The sequence below is a fragment of the Carassius auratus genome, chromosome 30 (genome assembly GCF_003368295.1).
Source record: "Carassius auratus strain Wakin chromosome 30, ASM336829v1, whole genome shotgun sequence".
Classification (NCBI taxonomy): Eukaryota; Metazoa; Chordata; class Actinopteri; order Cypriniformes; family Cyprinidae; genus Carassius; species Carassius auratus.
The window spans coordinates 22,769,338-22,787,072 of NC_039272.1; the positions used below are offsets into that span (position 1 = coordinate 22,769,338).

At 36.3% G+C, this 17,735-nt stretch overlaps 1 protein-coding gene across 1 annotated transcript; it reads left to right on the forward strand.

Moving 5' to 3' along the window:
* Window positions 1-837: 837 nt before the first annotated feature.
* lix1 (limb and CNS expressed 1) lies at window positions 838-16,053 on the forward strand. Its single transcript, XM_026212245.1, has 6 exons — window positions 838-1,092; window positions 5,841-6,001; window positions 12,750-12,890; window positions 13,549-13,644; window positions 15,258-15,335; window positions 15,642-16,053. The coding sequence occupies exons 1-6, from the start codon at window positions 1,050-1,052 to the stop codon at window positions 16,020-16,022; spliced, it is 900 nt and encodes a 299-aa protein (XP_026068030.1). The 5' UTR covers window positions 838-1,049; the 3' UTR covers window positions 16,023-16,053.
* The last annotated feature ends 1,682 nt before the right edge of the window (window positions 16,054-17,735 follow it).

The following is a 17,735-nucleotide window of genomic DNA, read 5'->3' on the forward strand; positions in this document are numbered from 1 at the left end:
TTTAAATGGCTCCAGTCCATCAGTTGATGTCTTGTGAAAAGCTGTGTGTACTATGTAAAAAACAAATCCATAACTTTTAACTTTAAACCATTGCTTCTGTTCAAACCACTGCTAAAATATGTGACTTCTATTCATAATAATTGTGATGTGGTAGGACTAAAAAAGGATCGAGGAAGCGTTTTACTGCATGGGACGCAACATTTAAAAAAAAAAATTGTGTAGGATTTACTCAAGCAATTCTCACAAAAAAAATTCTAGGACATTTCACAGATAATTACAAAAGCAATTTATGTAACGTTCATTTATTAAACATGAAATTTGGAAAAAAACATGAAAAGTAGAAATGCTGAAATAGTATTTTCTTGTATAACCTACAATCCCTTCATATTTGTTTTATATCTTAGAAAAATGGTGGTTTTCAGTGCATACTAATTTTGGGCTCTTTGTTTGTTACAAGGATATCAGAGTCTCTTTGCAAATGAATGCTACATGATTTATGATTATATTTGAATGTTTTTGTTCCACCAATTTCAGGACCTTGTTGAGTTAAATAGCTATTTAAGTGGATAGTAAAACAGTCAGAAGTTGTCTGCTGTCCATCTTGGATGTTCCTTCAGTGAGTTGGGCACTACATATGTAAAGCATGTTGTGAGGGAAGGCAGGGGCATGCTGTGAATGAATGGAGAAGGGGGCAGCATTCCTGGGCCAGGGCTTAGTCGACTCAGTCGAGTGGGAGTGTGCAACAGGCTGTGAGAGTGTGTATGTGGTGTGTGTATGTGTGTGTGTGAATATAAGGGATTGCAGCGCAACAACCCATCTCACAGCTAATTAGTTCAACCCTTGACAAAAGGTGGGCCAGCCACTGAAGAGAACCCCCGGGGCTCCACAGACTGCTCTGGACGCTAGAGAGGAGAAGGCTAATAGGGAACCTCCTCATGTTCACCCTTTCTGGAGCTTAACTGATGTTTTGAACTTCTCCAGAGCATGTGAGAGCAGGAGACGGAGAAGGAGGATTGCTGCAGGACGTGTGGGACTAGCAGTTGGAGATCATGTCTTTACCAGATTCTGATGATGACAGAGCCTTCAAAGACTGTGAGTAAGACCTAGCGAACATATTTTAGTGTGCATATTGTGATCTTTGTGCTTCATATTCAACTTTTCATTAAAAAGTTGGGAGTGGTGGGGGTGTAAAGGGTTCCTAAAGTTAACAAGAGATCCATGATAAATAGTTATACTTTAAGAGTGGAAGGTTACAGGTTTTAGTTTTGCTCTCCTGACAATTTAGATAAACCAATTAAAAATGTACTCTGATTTTCAGTAAATATATAGATTTTATTACGTTTTGTTAGAATTTATTTATACTAATATACACTACCTATTTTATTCAAAAAATGTAACTTGTTTCAACAAAAACACAGTAACACCATTTATGTTGTTGCAAAACAGTTTAATAAAAAAAAAAATATATTGTTTTTTCAATTTTAATTCCATTCGAATAATCTTGAAGTATCGCAATCTCTGCATTATTAAGTATAATATTAAGCGTAAATGCTTTCAACTGTTTTATGATTTCTGAAGAATCATGTGACAACAAAGACTGGAGTAATTGATGCTGAAAATTCAGCTTTGTTATTGAAGGAATAAATTATAAAATATATTAAAGTAGAAAACAGTTGTTTTATATTGTAATATTATTTTACAATATTACTGTTTTATGGCATTTTTGATCAAATAAATAAAGCTTAAGATACTTCTTTCAAAAACATTGTTACCATCTCCAAACATCTGAATAGAAGTTAATATACTAGTGTTAACATATTTTTTTTTTTTCTGTATTTAAAAAAAGCCAGTGGTATTCTGGGGTCGGGTATAAGGGTAAAGGGGATATAATATACAGTTTATACAGTGTAAAAACCAGTAGGCACGTGCACATGTGTGTTTGTGTGTGAATTCACTGGAATGAAGAGTATTCAGATGTGAATTATAGATGAGAAATGTTGAGGACATACTCTGTGTTGAACACATGCCATCTATGACTGAGGCCTCCACTCACTAAAGGGAAGGATGATTATTTAATAATATAATTTTTTTTTATCAACTAGTCAGGGTGAAGGATACAGAGAAATTATTTTGATTGATTGCCTTTTGATTGAAACAAACCTTATTCACAAACAAGGCAGCTCATATACCTGTACCAGCAGACTGGAATGAAACACTCATGTATTGTGTTTTGAAGCATACAGACATAGCCTGGGTGATGCTCGCAGCAGCGGACTCTTTCAAACAAACAAAAAGTTGGACATTTTCATACTGTAAAAACAAGTCTGTGTTCCCACATACATGGCCTTTTAACAAAAATATACCTTAGGTTCCCCTTCTCAATATTATTGCTGAGTCTGACCCCTTTAGAAAGAGGTGCATTTTATATGCCTGAGCTGATTAAAACCCCTTTGCGTGCAAACATCGCTGACGGCCCCAGTTTATTATTGTTTCACTTTCACAGCACATTAAACATCACTGTCTTACTTCATCTGGACAAACTGTGCATCAATGGAAAGTTTAAAGACTCAAGCTTCGATATTTGACCAATATTTTGATAAAACATTGTTGCAGTGACAGATATTTAGTGATTTATGTCAGGAGTGCAAAATAATAAATCCGTATTATGCCACATTTTGAATAGAAATTCACAACTCACTCATATTCAGTCACATCAAGAGCGGTTTATTTGTGTTCACATAGACTCACTGAACAGCGTCAATAAGGATTTACAGACCAAAGATGCATATCTGCGGAGATATATGGATATATTTACTGATGTTTACTTCATATTTCTTCAGACAGAATCGTCATTTCTATTCATTTTCCACGGATTTACACGATCAAATGATAAACAGCCTCTCCCAGCGATCTGTGTGTGCGTGCAGTAGTCACAGCTCGTGCGGTGTGTGACTCAGACTCTGATTGGGTCTTTCAAACGTCAATCTTAGAGTTTCATATCTGGACACCGCCCCATCGTGTCACATGCTTCCTGCACACTTCCTGGTAGTTATCTGGCCAAAACAACACTGAAACACCTCTGTACACACAAAATATCCGAATAATAAACCCGCGATTACGATAGTAAAGCTTGGTATGAGAATTTCTTGAGATCTGGGGCGTTTTTATAAAAAAAAAATCGAAAATGTACATCGGAAATGCTAACTTGTGCAGCGATGAAAAAGGCTACAAATAACATATTTTTACAACAGTAAACGACCAAATTCCACCCCTGATCGCTAAAGGAAGTTATTATAAACACTCGATCGGGGTTTAAAGTGAGTTTTGAGTAAAAGTGTACTAATAATTTCATAAATTGTCAGATGTAGCTTGATGCTAACGTTAGCACCAATGCTACTAATAGCAGGTGCTTTTCTTCTTCATAATGCATTTTTGTCTCAATAATTCACGTAAGGTCGTAAGAAAATGTTTTGTTGTATTTTTATAGTAAGACTTTTGATAAATAAGGGCTAAATGCAAAGAGAGACTGAAGTGAGATCGCTGCTTTGTTGCTTTGTAAAGCCTGAAAAACCACAATCAAGGCTAATAAAGGTGGAATAAAAACAAAAGAATAATGATAAAAGAATAATGCGGATAATGTGTCATACTTAGCGGAGGTGTGAAAGAACCGTTTGGTGAGAACAATACAATCATGATTCGGGCAGTTTTCAACAGTGAAACATACACAAAGAGCACAGCAGTGTTTACATGTGAGATCTTACAGAGATGACAAGGGCCATAAATCAATCTGATTAGCCTTCTCTAAAAACACACATGACATGGCCTTAGAAAATATTTCATAAAATTCACAGTTTTACAGATTCGATTATGAAATTTTTTATGAAGTCTTGGAAGACTTGTGGCCTTAGCTACACTGTGTTTTCAAACTCATTTCCTACATCAACATTTTTTTAAATACATTTAAAACATATGTTTTTAATATTTTTATTTTTGTTTTTATGTTTGAGCTTATATATCTCTATTATCATAACAGTCTGAGTGATTCTGATTCCTGAACAGTAAACTTTAAAGTGTCAGCTTTGTGAACAAAGGTTGATTATGTATCTAGTCAGAAAGAATCATGAGCAGAAACCTTTTTATTTTGGGTATGTAATTTCGGTCTCCATGCCAAAAAAGGGGGGTTACTAGTAAGGGGTTAAAGGAAGACTGCACAAATATTGCACTTACTGTGGGTGTGAAACACTGAAATCACACCACAACTCCCTGATGTGTGACGCTTGTCCACCCCGCAGAGCCCATGGGCACCTGTTTGTTTTGCTTGGAAAATGTTTCCATGTGCTGACGCCAGACGCCATCACACTGATGTTGCAGTGAATGTTAGCATAAATGGAAAGATAGACTTGGATGTAGACAGTATTTGTTAAAAATGAGAGCGTAATTACTAAATGAGCTGGAATGACCAAGTAAATGAGTCAAATTACAATGAGCGAACATAAAATGATCAAATTAGTTTCTCTGCCGCTCTATGATTGTATTATATAACAGTGATTTAAAAAGTTTCTGGAAAATTGTGATTTGTAACCTTATGAACAGAATGTGTAGGGAAGCTTTCCCGTAGCTCAAACAGTAGGCTGTGAGTTTGATTCCCAAGGATTTTGATAGCATGAACTGATGAAATGTATACCTTGAATGTGATGTAGGTTAATTTGGGTAAAAGTGTCTTCAAAATGTGTAAATGTAAGTAAATATGGTGTTGGACAAGACACTGTCAATCTATCACTAAAATACACTTAAAGGGATAGCTTACATCACAATTCTTTCATCATTTGTTCACGCTCATTGTTCCAAACTTGTGATATTATTTATTTTAAGAAAAATGAAATGTCCCAAACAATAAAGGAAGTGGACGCCGGTGTTTTGGACCCCATTTACTTTAATTGCAGGGGCAAAAACAGTTAAAACCTTCTTCAAAATATATTCTATGTGCTCCACAGAAGAAGGAAATACACAAGCTTTAGGACATGAGCGTAATATAATTATAATCTCATGAAAAAAAGTATCTGACAAGCCAAATACTATTTTTTAGGCAGAATATATTTTTTGAGTAGATGAAAAATCTTTTATTTTAGTGTAAATGCATATTGATGATGCATGCACTTAAATATGCAGTTTTTCCCCCTTTGCAATGATTATAGTGTATCAGTTGAGTATGTGTATCAGAGACATAGAGCAGTATAAAATGGTAACTTTCATGTCAAAGGTCTGGCAGTGACACTGTCTGGGTTTGACACAGCAGTCAAAAACCTCCTTTGTAACCACTTTGACTCTTAGACATTATAAACAACTGAGTCTCTGCAGCATATTATTGATCTGTGTGGTAAAAGATTGAATACTTACAGACAAGATTTTAATAAAATGCACAACATCATCACAATACATCTTAAAGGGATAGTCAACTCACATTTACTGACCCTTGCATAGTTCCAAACCTGTATGACCTTTCCTCACATTTTGAAGAAAGTTGTTGTCCAAACAACATTGGAAACCCTTTGACTGTCATTGTATCAGCGAATATATATATATATATATACATTTCTCAATATATCTTCTTTTAAAGTTTTGCAGAAAATAAAAATAAAAACAGTTTGGAACAACATGGATTTCCAATTTTGGGTGAACTATCCCTTTAAAAGAACCTCAAAACTGTCTCATTCAGTGAAAACAAAAGATGACAAGAAATATGTGATAGCAATCATAGTTCCTCACTTGTAGCGGTGCATAGTTTGCACATCAAAATATGCTCACATTTTAAAATATTTTCCTTCTTTTGTCACTTCTAGTGAATGTTGTGGGAATGCTTCATCAGTTTTGGGAGCAGAAACAAGTGAAAGGCATGATGATGGAGACAGACAATCTAGTCTATGAGTCCATTCCCTCACCCGGCCCTCCCTTCATATGCTACGTCACCTTACCAGGTGGCAGCTGCTTCGGAAATTTTAAGGTAAGTGAAATTAATTTACATATGAGTTTCTACTACATTTTTATTTGGCATTTACTATAAAGGAAATATACATAAAGACTAAATTTGGTGTTATAATTAAGGCATTTTTTTATTATTACAAAGCAAAAGATATGTTTAAAATGAACTTTAATCTCTTCATTTCAGTAAAATTCTAGCCTATTCTATTACTAAATTAGGTCTGGTGTCTTTTTGAACAGCATCTCATCATTCAGTTCAGCCATAAAAATGGCTCTTGTGTTGAAACGAGGAAGGTCAACAGGTGGTTCTTATTTGCTAAATTACTCCAGCCAGCTGCCAATCAGTGTGTGGCATTTTCCTTCAGTTCAAATGGAATGTTCTATGAAATCAATGACGAAAAAAGTTTATTTATTCACTTGTCAGAATGAAGCACATGACAATGGATTTTTGGATCCATTCTGAAATTGATTTTTGTTTCTCTGCATTAATTATTTAAAAAAAAAATAAAACTAGGAACCATGGGTTTTTGTTATTATTGTCTGAGAAGAATATGACGTTAGTCCTTGTTTAGACAATCTGAAATAGACATATTATTTATAATGCAAAAAACAATGTCATCGCAATCGTCCATTTGAAAGGATATATATATATATATATATATATATATATATATATATCCACACACACACACACACATAGTGACCCTGGACCACAAAACCAGGAGGCTGGTGCAGGATAGGAACAGGGCGGAGAAAATAAAAGCCTCCATAGCGGATGAGGGGGCTCAGGGGGCCATGATGGAGCCTTAGCTGGCTCGGCCACGGGTATATGCCCCCCCACCCCCCCAAAAAGAAATTCTTGGGGAAATCTAGGAATCCTAGGGGGCGCTCTGGAGGAGGGGGCAGTGGAGTGCGCTATTAGGCACGGATGATGGTCCAGCCTTTTGGTCTTTTGTTTGTTTAAGTTTGTTCCCACGTCTCCTAGTTCCTCAAAAGCTGTTCTTCTATCTGAAGGGCAAAAATGCAGTAATTGATGTATAGTTCTTTTCAAAGCTTTCAATGTACTCTTATTATGTAATAACTGAATTTTTTTTTTTTGTTGTTGTTGTTTTTTTCTAGCATGCAAGTTTTTGTTAAAAATTTACCAAAATTGAAGAAAATTTGTTTAGAATCTCTGCACAGAAGAGACTTGCGGCCCTATCATACACCCGGCGCTATGCGACACAAAGCGCAGCGCAAATGTGTTTCCGCCCATTTGTGCGCCCATGGATGCGCTGGTCTTAAAAAGAGGTGTGTTCAGGCGCATTGCTGGTGCTGTGCTATTTTAAGGAGCTGAAGACTGCGCCATAGACCAACTCAAACCTGGTCTAAAGTCTGGCGCAATGCTTTTTCTTTGCTATCTAATGAGCGTACACGCTGCTTATTAAACAAAGGGACGCACAGCGGCACACAAACATGCCAAATATAAAACATTTAAGGATTGCAACTCATACGAGTTTTTGTAGGCTAATTTTATATATATATATATATATATATATATATATATATATATATATATATATATATATATATATATAACATGCACACACACGCATATATATATATATATATATATATACACACACACTTACAATTAGGCCATCTATATATATATTTATATATATGTTAACTGAACTATGGAGTGTTTTAAAAATGTCTTGTTATGTATAATTTCATAATTACTTATATTGTTGTTGAAATGTGTAGTTCATAAAAAATTTAAATTGTGTTATTATATATATATATATATATATATATATATATAACATTTTCTCAACCAAGGATGCTGTAACCATGGTTTCAATTTGAAATGACTGTTATTTGAGGACATTTCAGGACTATTTCAGCTGCTGCCCTTTGAAAAGACTACAGCACAGCAGGGAATTACTACTCCAGTGACAGCACTGTCTGAATAGAGTGTAATCTTTGATTAGTGATCAAGCACATTGAAAATGTTCTTACATTTTATGCTGATTATTTAATTCAAAGAGTAGCTCAGTTTCAGAGGAGTTTCATTTTAGATCAAAGACCAATGGTTCCCAAAAGCATTGTTAGCCAAAATAGATTGTAGAAACCCCTGGCACCAATGGTCTCTATGATCTACTTAGGCTTCCAAAGCTTTTGTGAAACACAGCCCAGAACTTTTTTTGCAACTTCTATCCTCAAAACACTGCTTTCATAATATTTTTTTATTTTCTGAACTCCAAACATATTCATCTTCATTCCAGCACTGCATGTAAATGTAATAGACTGATTATTATTTTGCATGATAAGCGTTTTCAGCAATATTACAAATCCAGAAACTAATCTCACCGGTGCTATTTTCAAATCTTGTTTGTAGTCCACAGAGATCATCTGAAACATCTTGTGATATGGTTTGCAGAAATTGTATGGCTTTGGGCTTAAGACATGCTTTTGAGAACTAGTTGAACTTAAAGGATTAGTTCACCCTAAAATCATTCTCATGTTCCAGCGATGTATATCTTTCATACTTGTTTGGAAGACAAGGAGATATCATGGAGGCTGTGCTCTTTTCCATACATTGACAATGAATGGGACTGCCCTTCTGCAAAAGAAGTACATTTATTAAATATATAATATACTTTAAAAGGATATAATATATGCCTTTAATATATGTAAATATGAACATGAATGCAATGTTTTCACTACTTAAAGGGATAGTTCACCCAAAAAAATAGAAGAACTTGAAGGCGAGTAAATGATGACAAAACTGTATTTTTTACTACTATTACTTTAATTGCTTGTATTATAGTTTAGATAATTTATATTTATATTAAAGGGACACTAAGTAGGAATTACTCCCATCTAGTGGTGAAATTGTATTTTGCATTCAAACTAATTTTGCTCTCCAGCGCCTCGCTTTTTCAAATGCGCGTTGCATCTACGGTAGGCGATATGTACCAAAAAGCTTTGACGGGATGTCTTCTAATAGCACTTCGTCGAGTTTTCCTTCAGGTGAACAGGTGTGTTATTTCAAACAAACTGCAAGATGACCATAAACAAACGAATGTTACAGTATGAATTACTGACTGTGGAAAACATGAAATATTGTAATTAGTAGTTATGTCTTCTTTATTCGTTATATTTTCTGAATAATGTGCATTGTTAGATATAAAAAAAATATTGTAATATAGATTGTAACACTGACTTACCTGTCGAGAAGAAAACTGGCCACTTCAGCGTCTCTTTTGAAATCTTTATCAAGCATTAGCTCTCTCCACCTAGAAAAAGCTTCCCCGACATTAACTCTTGTTTTCTGTAATCTACGGTCACGTTTCCTTTTACGTTCTATTTTTGACTGTTTTGGCGACGATGTTTTCTTCTCCTGTGGCGCGGCATATGTATGGTCCATAATAAGAATGCAATCCAGACTTTTAAACTTGCCGGTGCAGTTTCAAGCGCCTCTCACTGCTCTGCACCTGCGTTTCTGGCCCTGACCGAAAACGCGTTGTGGAAACGCGTTGGCTTAGTACTTTTTGTCCCTCTCTGCTATTATAGTTTTGCAAGATGGCGGAACTACATGGAAGCCTCCGTCGACCTACCGGTCCCATGTATATAAAGATAATAAATTCTTCATTTACGAGGATTAGTTTAAACATTGGCATAGGTATTTGTACACCATTGAGGGCATATTTATGAATAAAAATATTGATTTTAGATAATAAAATACCTAAAAAGTTACTTATTGTCCCTTTAACTGAACTATATGGAGTGTTTTAAAAATCCATTTAAGTATATCTTATGTATAATTTCATAATTACTTATATTGTTGTTGGAATATGTAGTTCATCAAAAATGTAAGTTGTGAGTACAAAAAAACTCAATGTGTCACTTGATATTTGCAAATGTGAAATTTACTAGCAATTTATTTGAGTTTATTTGAAAAAATAGTTTTTACATAATTTCTTCCAGTGTGGTTACAGTGTACTGACAAGTATTTAAGATAAACTAAAATATACTATAATGTAATTTCTACTGAAACTTGTATGTCATGATTTTATTAGGGATGGTAAGCGATTCATTTTTTAAATCGAATTAATTACATGATGTGGTGATTAATTAATCTAATCAATAGCACGTAAGATTTGGAGAAATAACTCTAAAAATCTAATTTAAAGTCGTTGTGCAAAGTATCAAACATAGATTACAAAAAGTAGGTTCAGCTAGAAATATTTTGTTTGATAAAATGCATTACTTATATTCTTTTGGACCATGTTAGTAAATGATGACAGAATTGTCATTTTTGGTTGGGTTAAATATAACTAATAATTGTGACGATTGTGCACCAGGAAAACACGAGGAGAGGGAGAGATCCAATTGCTGGTACGTTTATTTAACAAAAAGGTAATTCAAAACAAACTGTCCAAGGAGACAAACCAAACAAAAGAGGGAACCGGATGGAACGGACAGGGAATCAGAGGACGAGGTAGCAAGGGTAAGTCTCGGGAGACGAGAAAATAGGTACACGAAGGGTAAGGACTCCATACAAACAACAGGGAAAGACAGGTATTTATAAGGAGACTAATGACAATAGATTTCCTGCACCTGTGCGATTAACTGGAGTGCAATTACTGTGAAGACAGGACCAGACTAGAGGAATTATAGTGCCTATGGTGAAGTGCCTAAGGTGAAGTGAGCTCACTAGTGGACACCCAGGAAAACAGAGACTGACAGGGTGACATTACCCCCTCCTCCACGGAGCAGCTGCCAGATGCTCCACCTGAAACCAAGGGAAAACCAACAGATAAAGAAGCTAGGAGGGAGGTGGAGCGGCGGAGGACTAGGGGGAGGGACGGAGGGCCAGAAAACATAGTACACAGAGACAGGAGAACCAGGTAGAATGGAAAAACAGAGACAAAACAACCAGGTAAAATGGGAAGACAGAGACAAGAGAAGTGTAACACAAAACAAGGAGTCCAGGAGGGTGGTGGACCGGCGGAGGATCAGGGGGAGGGACAGAGGGCCAGGTCCAAAGAAGGAAACAGACAAAAAAACAAAAGAAAACAAAAACACAAAAACATAAGTCCATGAAGGACATCACGTGATGCCCACCAGGGCAGAGCAGAAGACCACCACATCCTTGTGGTCGAGGCCGGAGTCCCCCAGGGTGGAGCAGAAGACCACCACGTCCTTATGGTTGATGGCGGAGTCCCCCGGGGCGGAGCAGAAGAGCACCACAACCGTGTGGTCAGGGCGGAAGTCCCCCAGGGCAGAGCAGAAGACCACCACATACTTGTGGTCGATGCCAGAGTACCCCGGGGCGGAGCAGAAGACCACCACATCCGTGTGGCCAGACCAACTGGAGGATGAACCTCTGGTAATCCTATGGTGTTTCTACTGGATTCCAGAAGATCGGTGCTGACTTGACTCTGCTCATGAAGATTATTGGTGACCTGCATTTGTTCATGAAGATCCCTGGTGACTTGACTCAGTCCTTGAAGATCACCGGTGACTTGACTCAGTTCTTGAAGATCACCGGTGACTTGACTCTGTCCTTGAAGATCACCGGTGACATGACTCTGTCCTTGAAGATCACCAGTTACTTGACTTCACTCTGAAAGGTCAACGGTGACTAGCCTTGTCTCTGGAAAGTCCATGGTAGCTAATTTTCACTTTATTCTATTTTATGTTTGCGTGAATTAATAAATCAATCCATTAAAACTATACAGGCACACATACATATCTAAATGGACTGTTTAGACATTATGACTCATCTTTGTGTGGTTTCATCTGAGAAGTGTCAGGGTCTTGCTTAAAACAAGGGAAGAAATTCTAAAGAATGTTTTCTACAAAACAGATTTGACTTGCATAGTATGGAAAAATTATATGGACATAGAATGGTGGCAGAAACATATTTTTCTCCATAATTAATTAATCTAATTAACGCGTTAAATTACCAGCCCTAGTTTTTATATATAATTGAAATTAAACATTTGTAATGATAAAGTTTGTCTTGAACATATACAATTTTACAAGTACAGTTTGTAACAAAATACAAAATTATAATTATTTTCAAGTACGTAAATTTATATAGTATTATATACAGTTAGTTAGTTAACATCAAAATATGCATACTTTTTTTAAGGCATGACAAAATGAATATTATATTATATACAAGCAATATTGTATTGTCTACAAGTACAGTTTTTTGAAAAAGTAAAACTGTGAAATAGTACATTTAGTATAATTAAGGGTAACAGTTTATTTTAAGGTGTCCTTGTTACATTATATTATTAATATATAAACAATTAACCATATGATCAGTGCATGTCGTTGATTAATATTACTCAGTGCTTAAATGTATAATTACACTGTAACAAGGACATCTTAAAATAAAGTGTAACTGAATTAAGCACCGTTCTTTTTCAGAAGGGTGAAGCTTTCAACCTTCAGAAAGCAATATAAAAACACTGTAAAAGTATCACAAAAGTGGACTCCACACAGCTCGAGTGGTATAATTCCAGCCTTTCTGAAGTCATACAGTAGCTTTTTGTGAGAAACACATGTCATTATTCACAGATCACCTTCCCTCTCTCCTGTTGTCCACTGTGACCAGATCATTTTGCGGTGAACTATTCCTCTGAAGCACAATCAGAGTGTTTATGTTATGAAGAATAAAAGAAATCCTAAAGAATGCCCAATCAGTGCACATTATCAGATTTCAACATTTCGTGATGATGATGAATTGAAAGCCTCTCTCTCTCTGACAGTACTGTTACAGTAAAGCAGAGGCCAGACGTGACGCAGCTCGTATCGCTCTGATGAACTCCACATTTAATGAGTTGCCCTGCCGCCGTATCACTCCTGAGTTCATATCACGCAGCGTGAAAGAAGCCGTCAGCACCACCAGCGTGAGTCTCATTACTATTAAGCTGCTTATCAACAAATCATCAAGTTTGCAGTTCAAATTGCTGAGATCTACATGATGTTTAGGGCTCCTTGATGGGTGAGTATGTTATTAACAGTAGCAAGAAATCTCACATATGTTCCTGCTCGGTTGTAGATTACTTTTTGTGTATACAGCTCTAAAAGCTTTCCAGTCTATAGAAACAGTATAATTTGGAAGTACGGAAGGCCACCCACTGTAGTTATAGATCCACGTCTTAGCACTGGCTCCATCCCACATGCTCCACCTCATGCCACATATCGAAGAGCCAAGAAGCAATTCCAATGATAAATTGGCTTTGTACCAAAAAAAAAAAAAAAGAAAAAGAAAAAACCTCTACAAAGAAAAAAGTCTCTCACCCCAAATCTGATTGTAGCTGCCAAGATTTTCACATTTTTGGGAGTGTGTGTGTCTGTGTACAGTATGTGTGGTCTCCCTTCACTCTCATGTCATTTATCCTCTGCAGTCTTGGCCTTTTCTCCTCCAAGAATAAAGACAAGTTTCTCTGACTGAATAACAAAGCAAAGGGGTGTCTAATGAAACCCAGACCTCCCTCTGTATTTGTGTCTGCTTGGGGTTGAGTGATGAGACGTCTGTAAGTCATCGTGTCCCACTGTTCACAGGGTAACATTGCAGATGCGTCTGACCCTGGTACCAGTATAGGAGCGTACTGTCTCATGCTGGAGCTGAACACTGGGAAAACCATGCTGGAATTTCAGGTTAGAAAAAACAGCCTTTATGTAACCTTGATGAAAACACCCGCTGGTCCAGACTGGTTTACGCTGGTTGTGTGCTGGTCTAGCTGGGACATTTGCCAAAGCTGGTTGACCAAGAGAAATCTTGAAGTATTAGTTGATCCATAAATCTATCATGATTTATTCACCCTCATGTGCTTTCAAATCTGTATGACTTTCTGTATGACACAAAAGAAGATATTTTGAATGATGTGCCAGTTGCTCTTTTCCATGCAATGACAAAGAAAAGGCACTGGACCATTGAAGCTACAGACAGGATACAAAAGCAGTAACAACAACAACATACAAGCAGTCTACATGACTACTGACTACTCTTCAGTAGTTGTGTGATGGCTTTGATAGCTTCTAAAGAACAGACTGAAATTTACATGTAATTCAGTGATAGTCTTAATATCAGCTCTGCTCTACACGAAGCATCAATTAGATACATAGTCATTTCTGATTAGTGAACAAATCATTATTTTGAATCTGATTTAGTTTAATTTGTAAAGTTAATTTGATATGCACAATACATGCTTCAAAGCAGCTTTACAGAACATCACATATATAAATCATGATTTAAACAGTTTTTTTTATAGTATATATTGCTTAACTTGTATACTTTATGTATGCAAATAAAAATACATTTAGCAAATACATCCAAATATATATATAGAGAGAGAGAGGGAGAGAGAGCTACGTGCCACCCCTGGACACCATGCATACATGCCCCTGGCTCTACCAGGCTGAGTTGATTCCCCAAGGTGGCCTGCTAAGTGCCAGCCAAACTTTGTGCTCAGAACTGAATCTGCATATTAGGATGAATATATATATATGGATCATGTGGCACTGTAGACTGAGCTTTGTTATCATAGGAATACATTACATTGTAATTGAACGAAATTAAAATGGAAAACAGTTAGTCTAAACTGAAATAATATTTCACAATATTACTGTTTTTGCATTAAACCCATAATTAGGCTGATATTTGCCATGCAGATTTTTCTGTTTAAACTGTACGAACTTTAGTCATGCTACACAATCTGTTAAAAAATGAAAACAAATAGCAGCTTTCTTGCTTAAATCAAAGACTATATGTGTGGCAGGATACTTTTTTTTTCTTGTTATTGAATGCTGAGCAAAATCTATTTGTGAATGTTCTCCTGTGTATGGGGGGGGGGGGGTAATTTACACTCTGTAAGTACGCTGTTTCACACGTAAGTCTGCAGTAAGCCTCGTATGACGTCAGTCTGAAGTGAAGAAATGCTAAAGCAGTACTGCATCTGTTTAGACACTGTTATGTGTTAAATATAATCAGCATATTTCAAAAATAACACCATGTGTTGATGTCTTGACCAATTTGTTTATACTGCAGATTTTCTAGGTCTGGTAAATAATTTAGTATAAAAAAAATCCAATAAAAAGTCAATATGAAAATAACATATTTTACATAAATAAACATACAAATATACATCTATACATTTAAACTGACTATTCGTTTTAAATGTGCTATATTTTAAATGTACTCTGACTACACACACTAATACAAACTAGTGTAATATGAACTTTTTGGTCTGCTTTGTTTTTGTGTTTTTAAGGAAATAATGACAGTTTTTCAACTTTTGCACTGGAACGGCACTCTGAAGGCTTTTCGGGAGATGAGATGTAGCCGTCAGGTAAGAATAACTTTTTTTCTTATCTTTTCTGAACAAAATGTGGGTGGTGCTTTACAAAGCTTGATTCTGTAGGTGTTGTAGGTGGCTTCCAGAGTGTTGCTGTGCAGCTGTTAAGGTCTTCTGAGTAGTTATTAGTTTGACTTCTTTAACCTGGTTAAATAAAAGAACTGAGACTATGAGGGTAGGGTATTGCTTTTTGACCCAAGTAAAAAAAGTCTGTTCCCAAATCCCTGTCAATAGGTCCATTGCTGTCAGTTTTATGTCACGTCTCCTAATTGTTGTTTACTGTAAATATCTCTTTTAAAGGACGTGATCCACTACTACTCCCAGCAGCATCTGGATGAGCGTACACGCAGCCATATGGCACTGGACTGGTTACAGAAGGAGCAGCAGTCCTCCGGCTTGCTCTCCCAGGAGCTGCAGCTGGCTATGAAGGAGCTGGGAGAAGCCCGGCGAACAGGCAGGGAACTCCGCTTCTACAAGGAGAAGAAAGAAATCCTGAGCTTAGCTCTCAGTCACGCTAATGCTGAAGATCTGGAGAGCTACCAGAGTGAGGCGATGTCCTGGAGAGAAGAGACTGAGTTTGAGTACACTCAGGAGGGACACTGTCCGGAGGGGAATATGACCGATCCTTCAGAGCACTGCCAGTTTCACTCCCAGGAGAGTGATAGAGAATCAGCGGAGTGAGCTCTGTGAGACAAGATGTATATACTGTACATAATGGTCTTTTATATATATATATATATATATATATATATATATATATATATATATATATATATATATATATATATATATACTTTTTTTTTTTAAGGTCATGTGGCATCGTATAGCGAAGCCATAAGAACTTTGCATGGGGTTCCCAAAAGAAACTTCACAGGGTCAGTTCACCCTAAAATGAAAAGTCATATATACACCATATATTACACATTAAGTGAAAATGAAAGTGAAAGTCGTGACATTTGCCAGGTATGGTAACCCATACTCAGAATTGGTGCTCTGCATTTAACCCATCCGAGTGCACACACACAGCAGTGAGAAGTGAACACATCATGAACACACCCCCGAAGCAGTGGGCAGCTATAGATCCAGCACCCGAGGAGCAACTGGGGGTTCAAGGGCTCTGTTCATTCACTCCCTCCACCTACAACTCATACCAGCACCGAGACTCAAACCAGCAACCTTCTCGTAACTAGTCCGGTTCTCTAACCATTAGGCCACAACTGCCCCCATATTATCATGTCGTTCCAAACCCGTAAGTCCTTTGTTCATTTTCTGAACACAATTTTAAATATTTCTGATTAAATCCGAGAGCATTCTGATTCTCCATAGAGAGGAACACAACTACAATCTTCAAGGCCCAGAAAGGTAGTAAGGACATAGTTTAAATAGTCCATGTGACATCAGTTGTTCAACATTAGTTCTATGAACAAGAATAGGTACCTTTTTTTATTTCATAAATGCTTCTTGTGTGTAAAGAAAACAAAAATACATTATTCAACAATTTGTTATCGTTACTTTCATGAGAGTACCACAACACATGCATGTGCATTCCTGTCTTTGCAAACAAGGGTTGAAACTAGATGGTATACAGCTATGGCCACCATAGTTTTTTTTCTTTGTGTACAAAAAGTATTCTCGTAGCTTCATAAAATTACAGTTGAACCACTGATGTCACATGTCAGCCCTATTGCTGTTTATGTAGGGTCAGAAAGCTAGAGTTAATAATAAAAAATAAAAAAAAAACTTAATTTGTATTCTGAAGATAAACGAAGGTCTTATGGGTGAATAATTAATGGCAGAATTAATGAAAAACATTGGGGTGAATTGGGATTTGGGTGAACTATCTCTTTAAAAGAAAAATCTTATTTTAGTGTGAAGAATTAAAAAATTTCACAGAACCTTTTTTTCCACTGTAAATAACTTTTTGTGCTTTGAAAAAAAGAACAGATGTTAAATGTTTTTCTTGGAATCATAGATGCCATTAAAAAAAAGTTTTTTAAGAGCCTAATATGAGATCAGGTACTATATGTAGCCAATATTCCCTATTCATGTACATTCTAACTCAAATGGCAAAAAAAATGGCCAAAAAAGTGTGGTTGTAGCCTAATATATATATATATATATATATATATATATATATATATATATATATATATATATATATATAATATATATATATAAATTGTTTTTTTGTTGTTGTTAACAAACATGCTGATGCTGGTTTTATAAATGTTTAGCGAGTAGGCTAAATATGAAAACCTTTGTACTGTCGTTGTTTTGGTATTCTGCTATCCTACCATTAGAGGACGCTGTTTCTGTACTTATGTGATGAAGTGTCGGTCCTAATTGAACAAGACAAAGCTCTAACAGGACTGTCGTTATTCATTACCCGCCCTT

Coding starts and splice junctions, on each gene's coding strand:
- lix1 (XM_026212245.1), top strand. CDS start 1,050: ATGTCTTTACCAGATTCTGATGATGACAGAGCCTTCAAAGACT. Junction 12,891..13,548: donor AAGCCGTCAGCACCACCAGC/GTGAGTCTCATT, acceptor CACTGTTCACAG/GGTAACATTGCAGATGCGTC. Junction 13,645..15,257: donor AAACCATGCTGGAATTTCAG/GTTAGAAAAAAC, acceptor TGTGTTTTTAAG/GAAATAATGACAGTTTTTCA.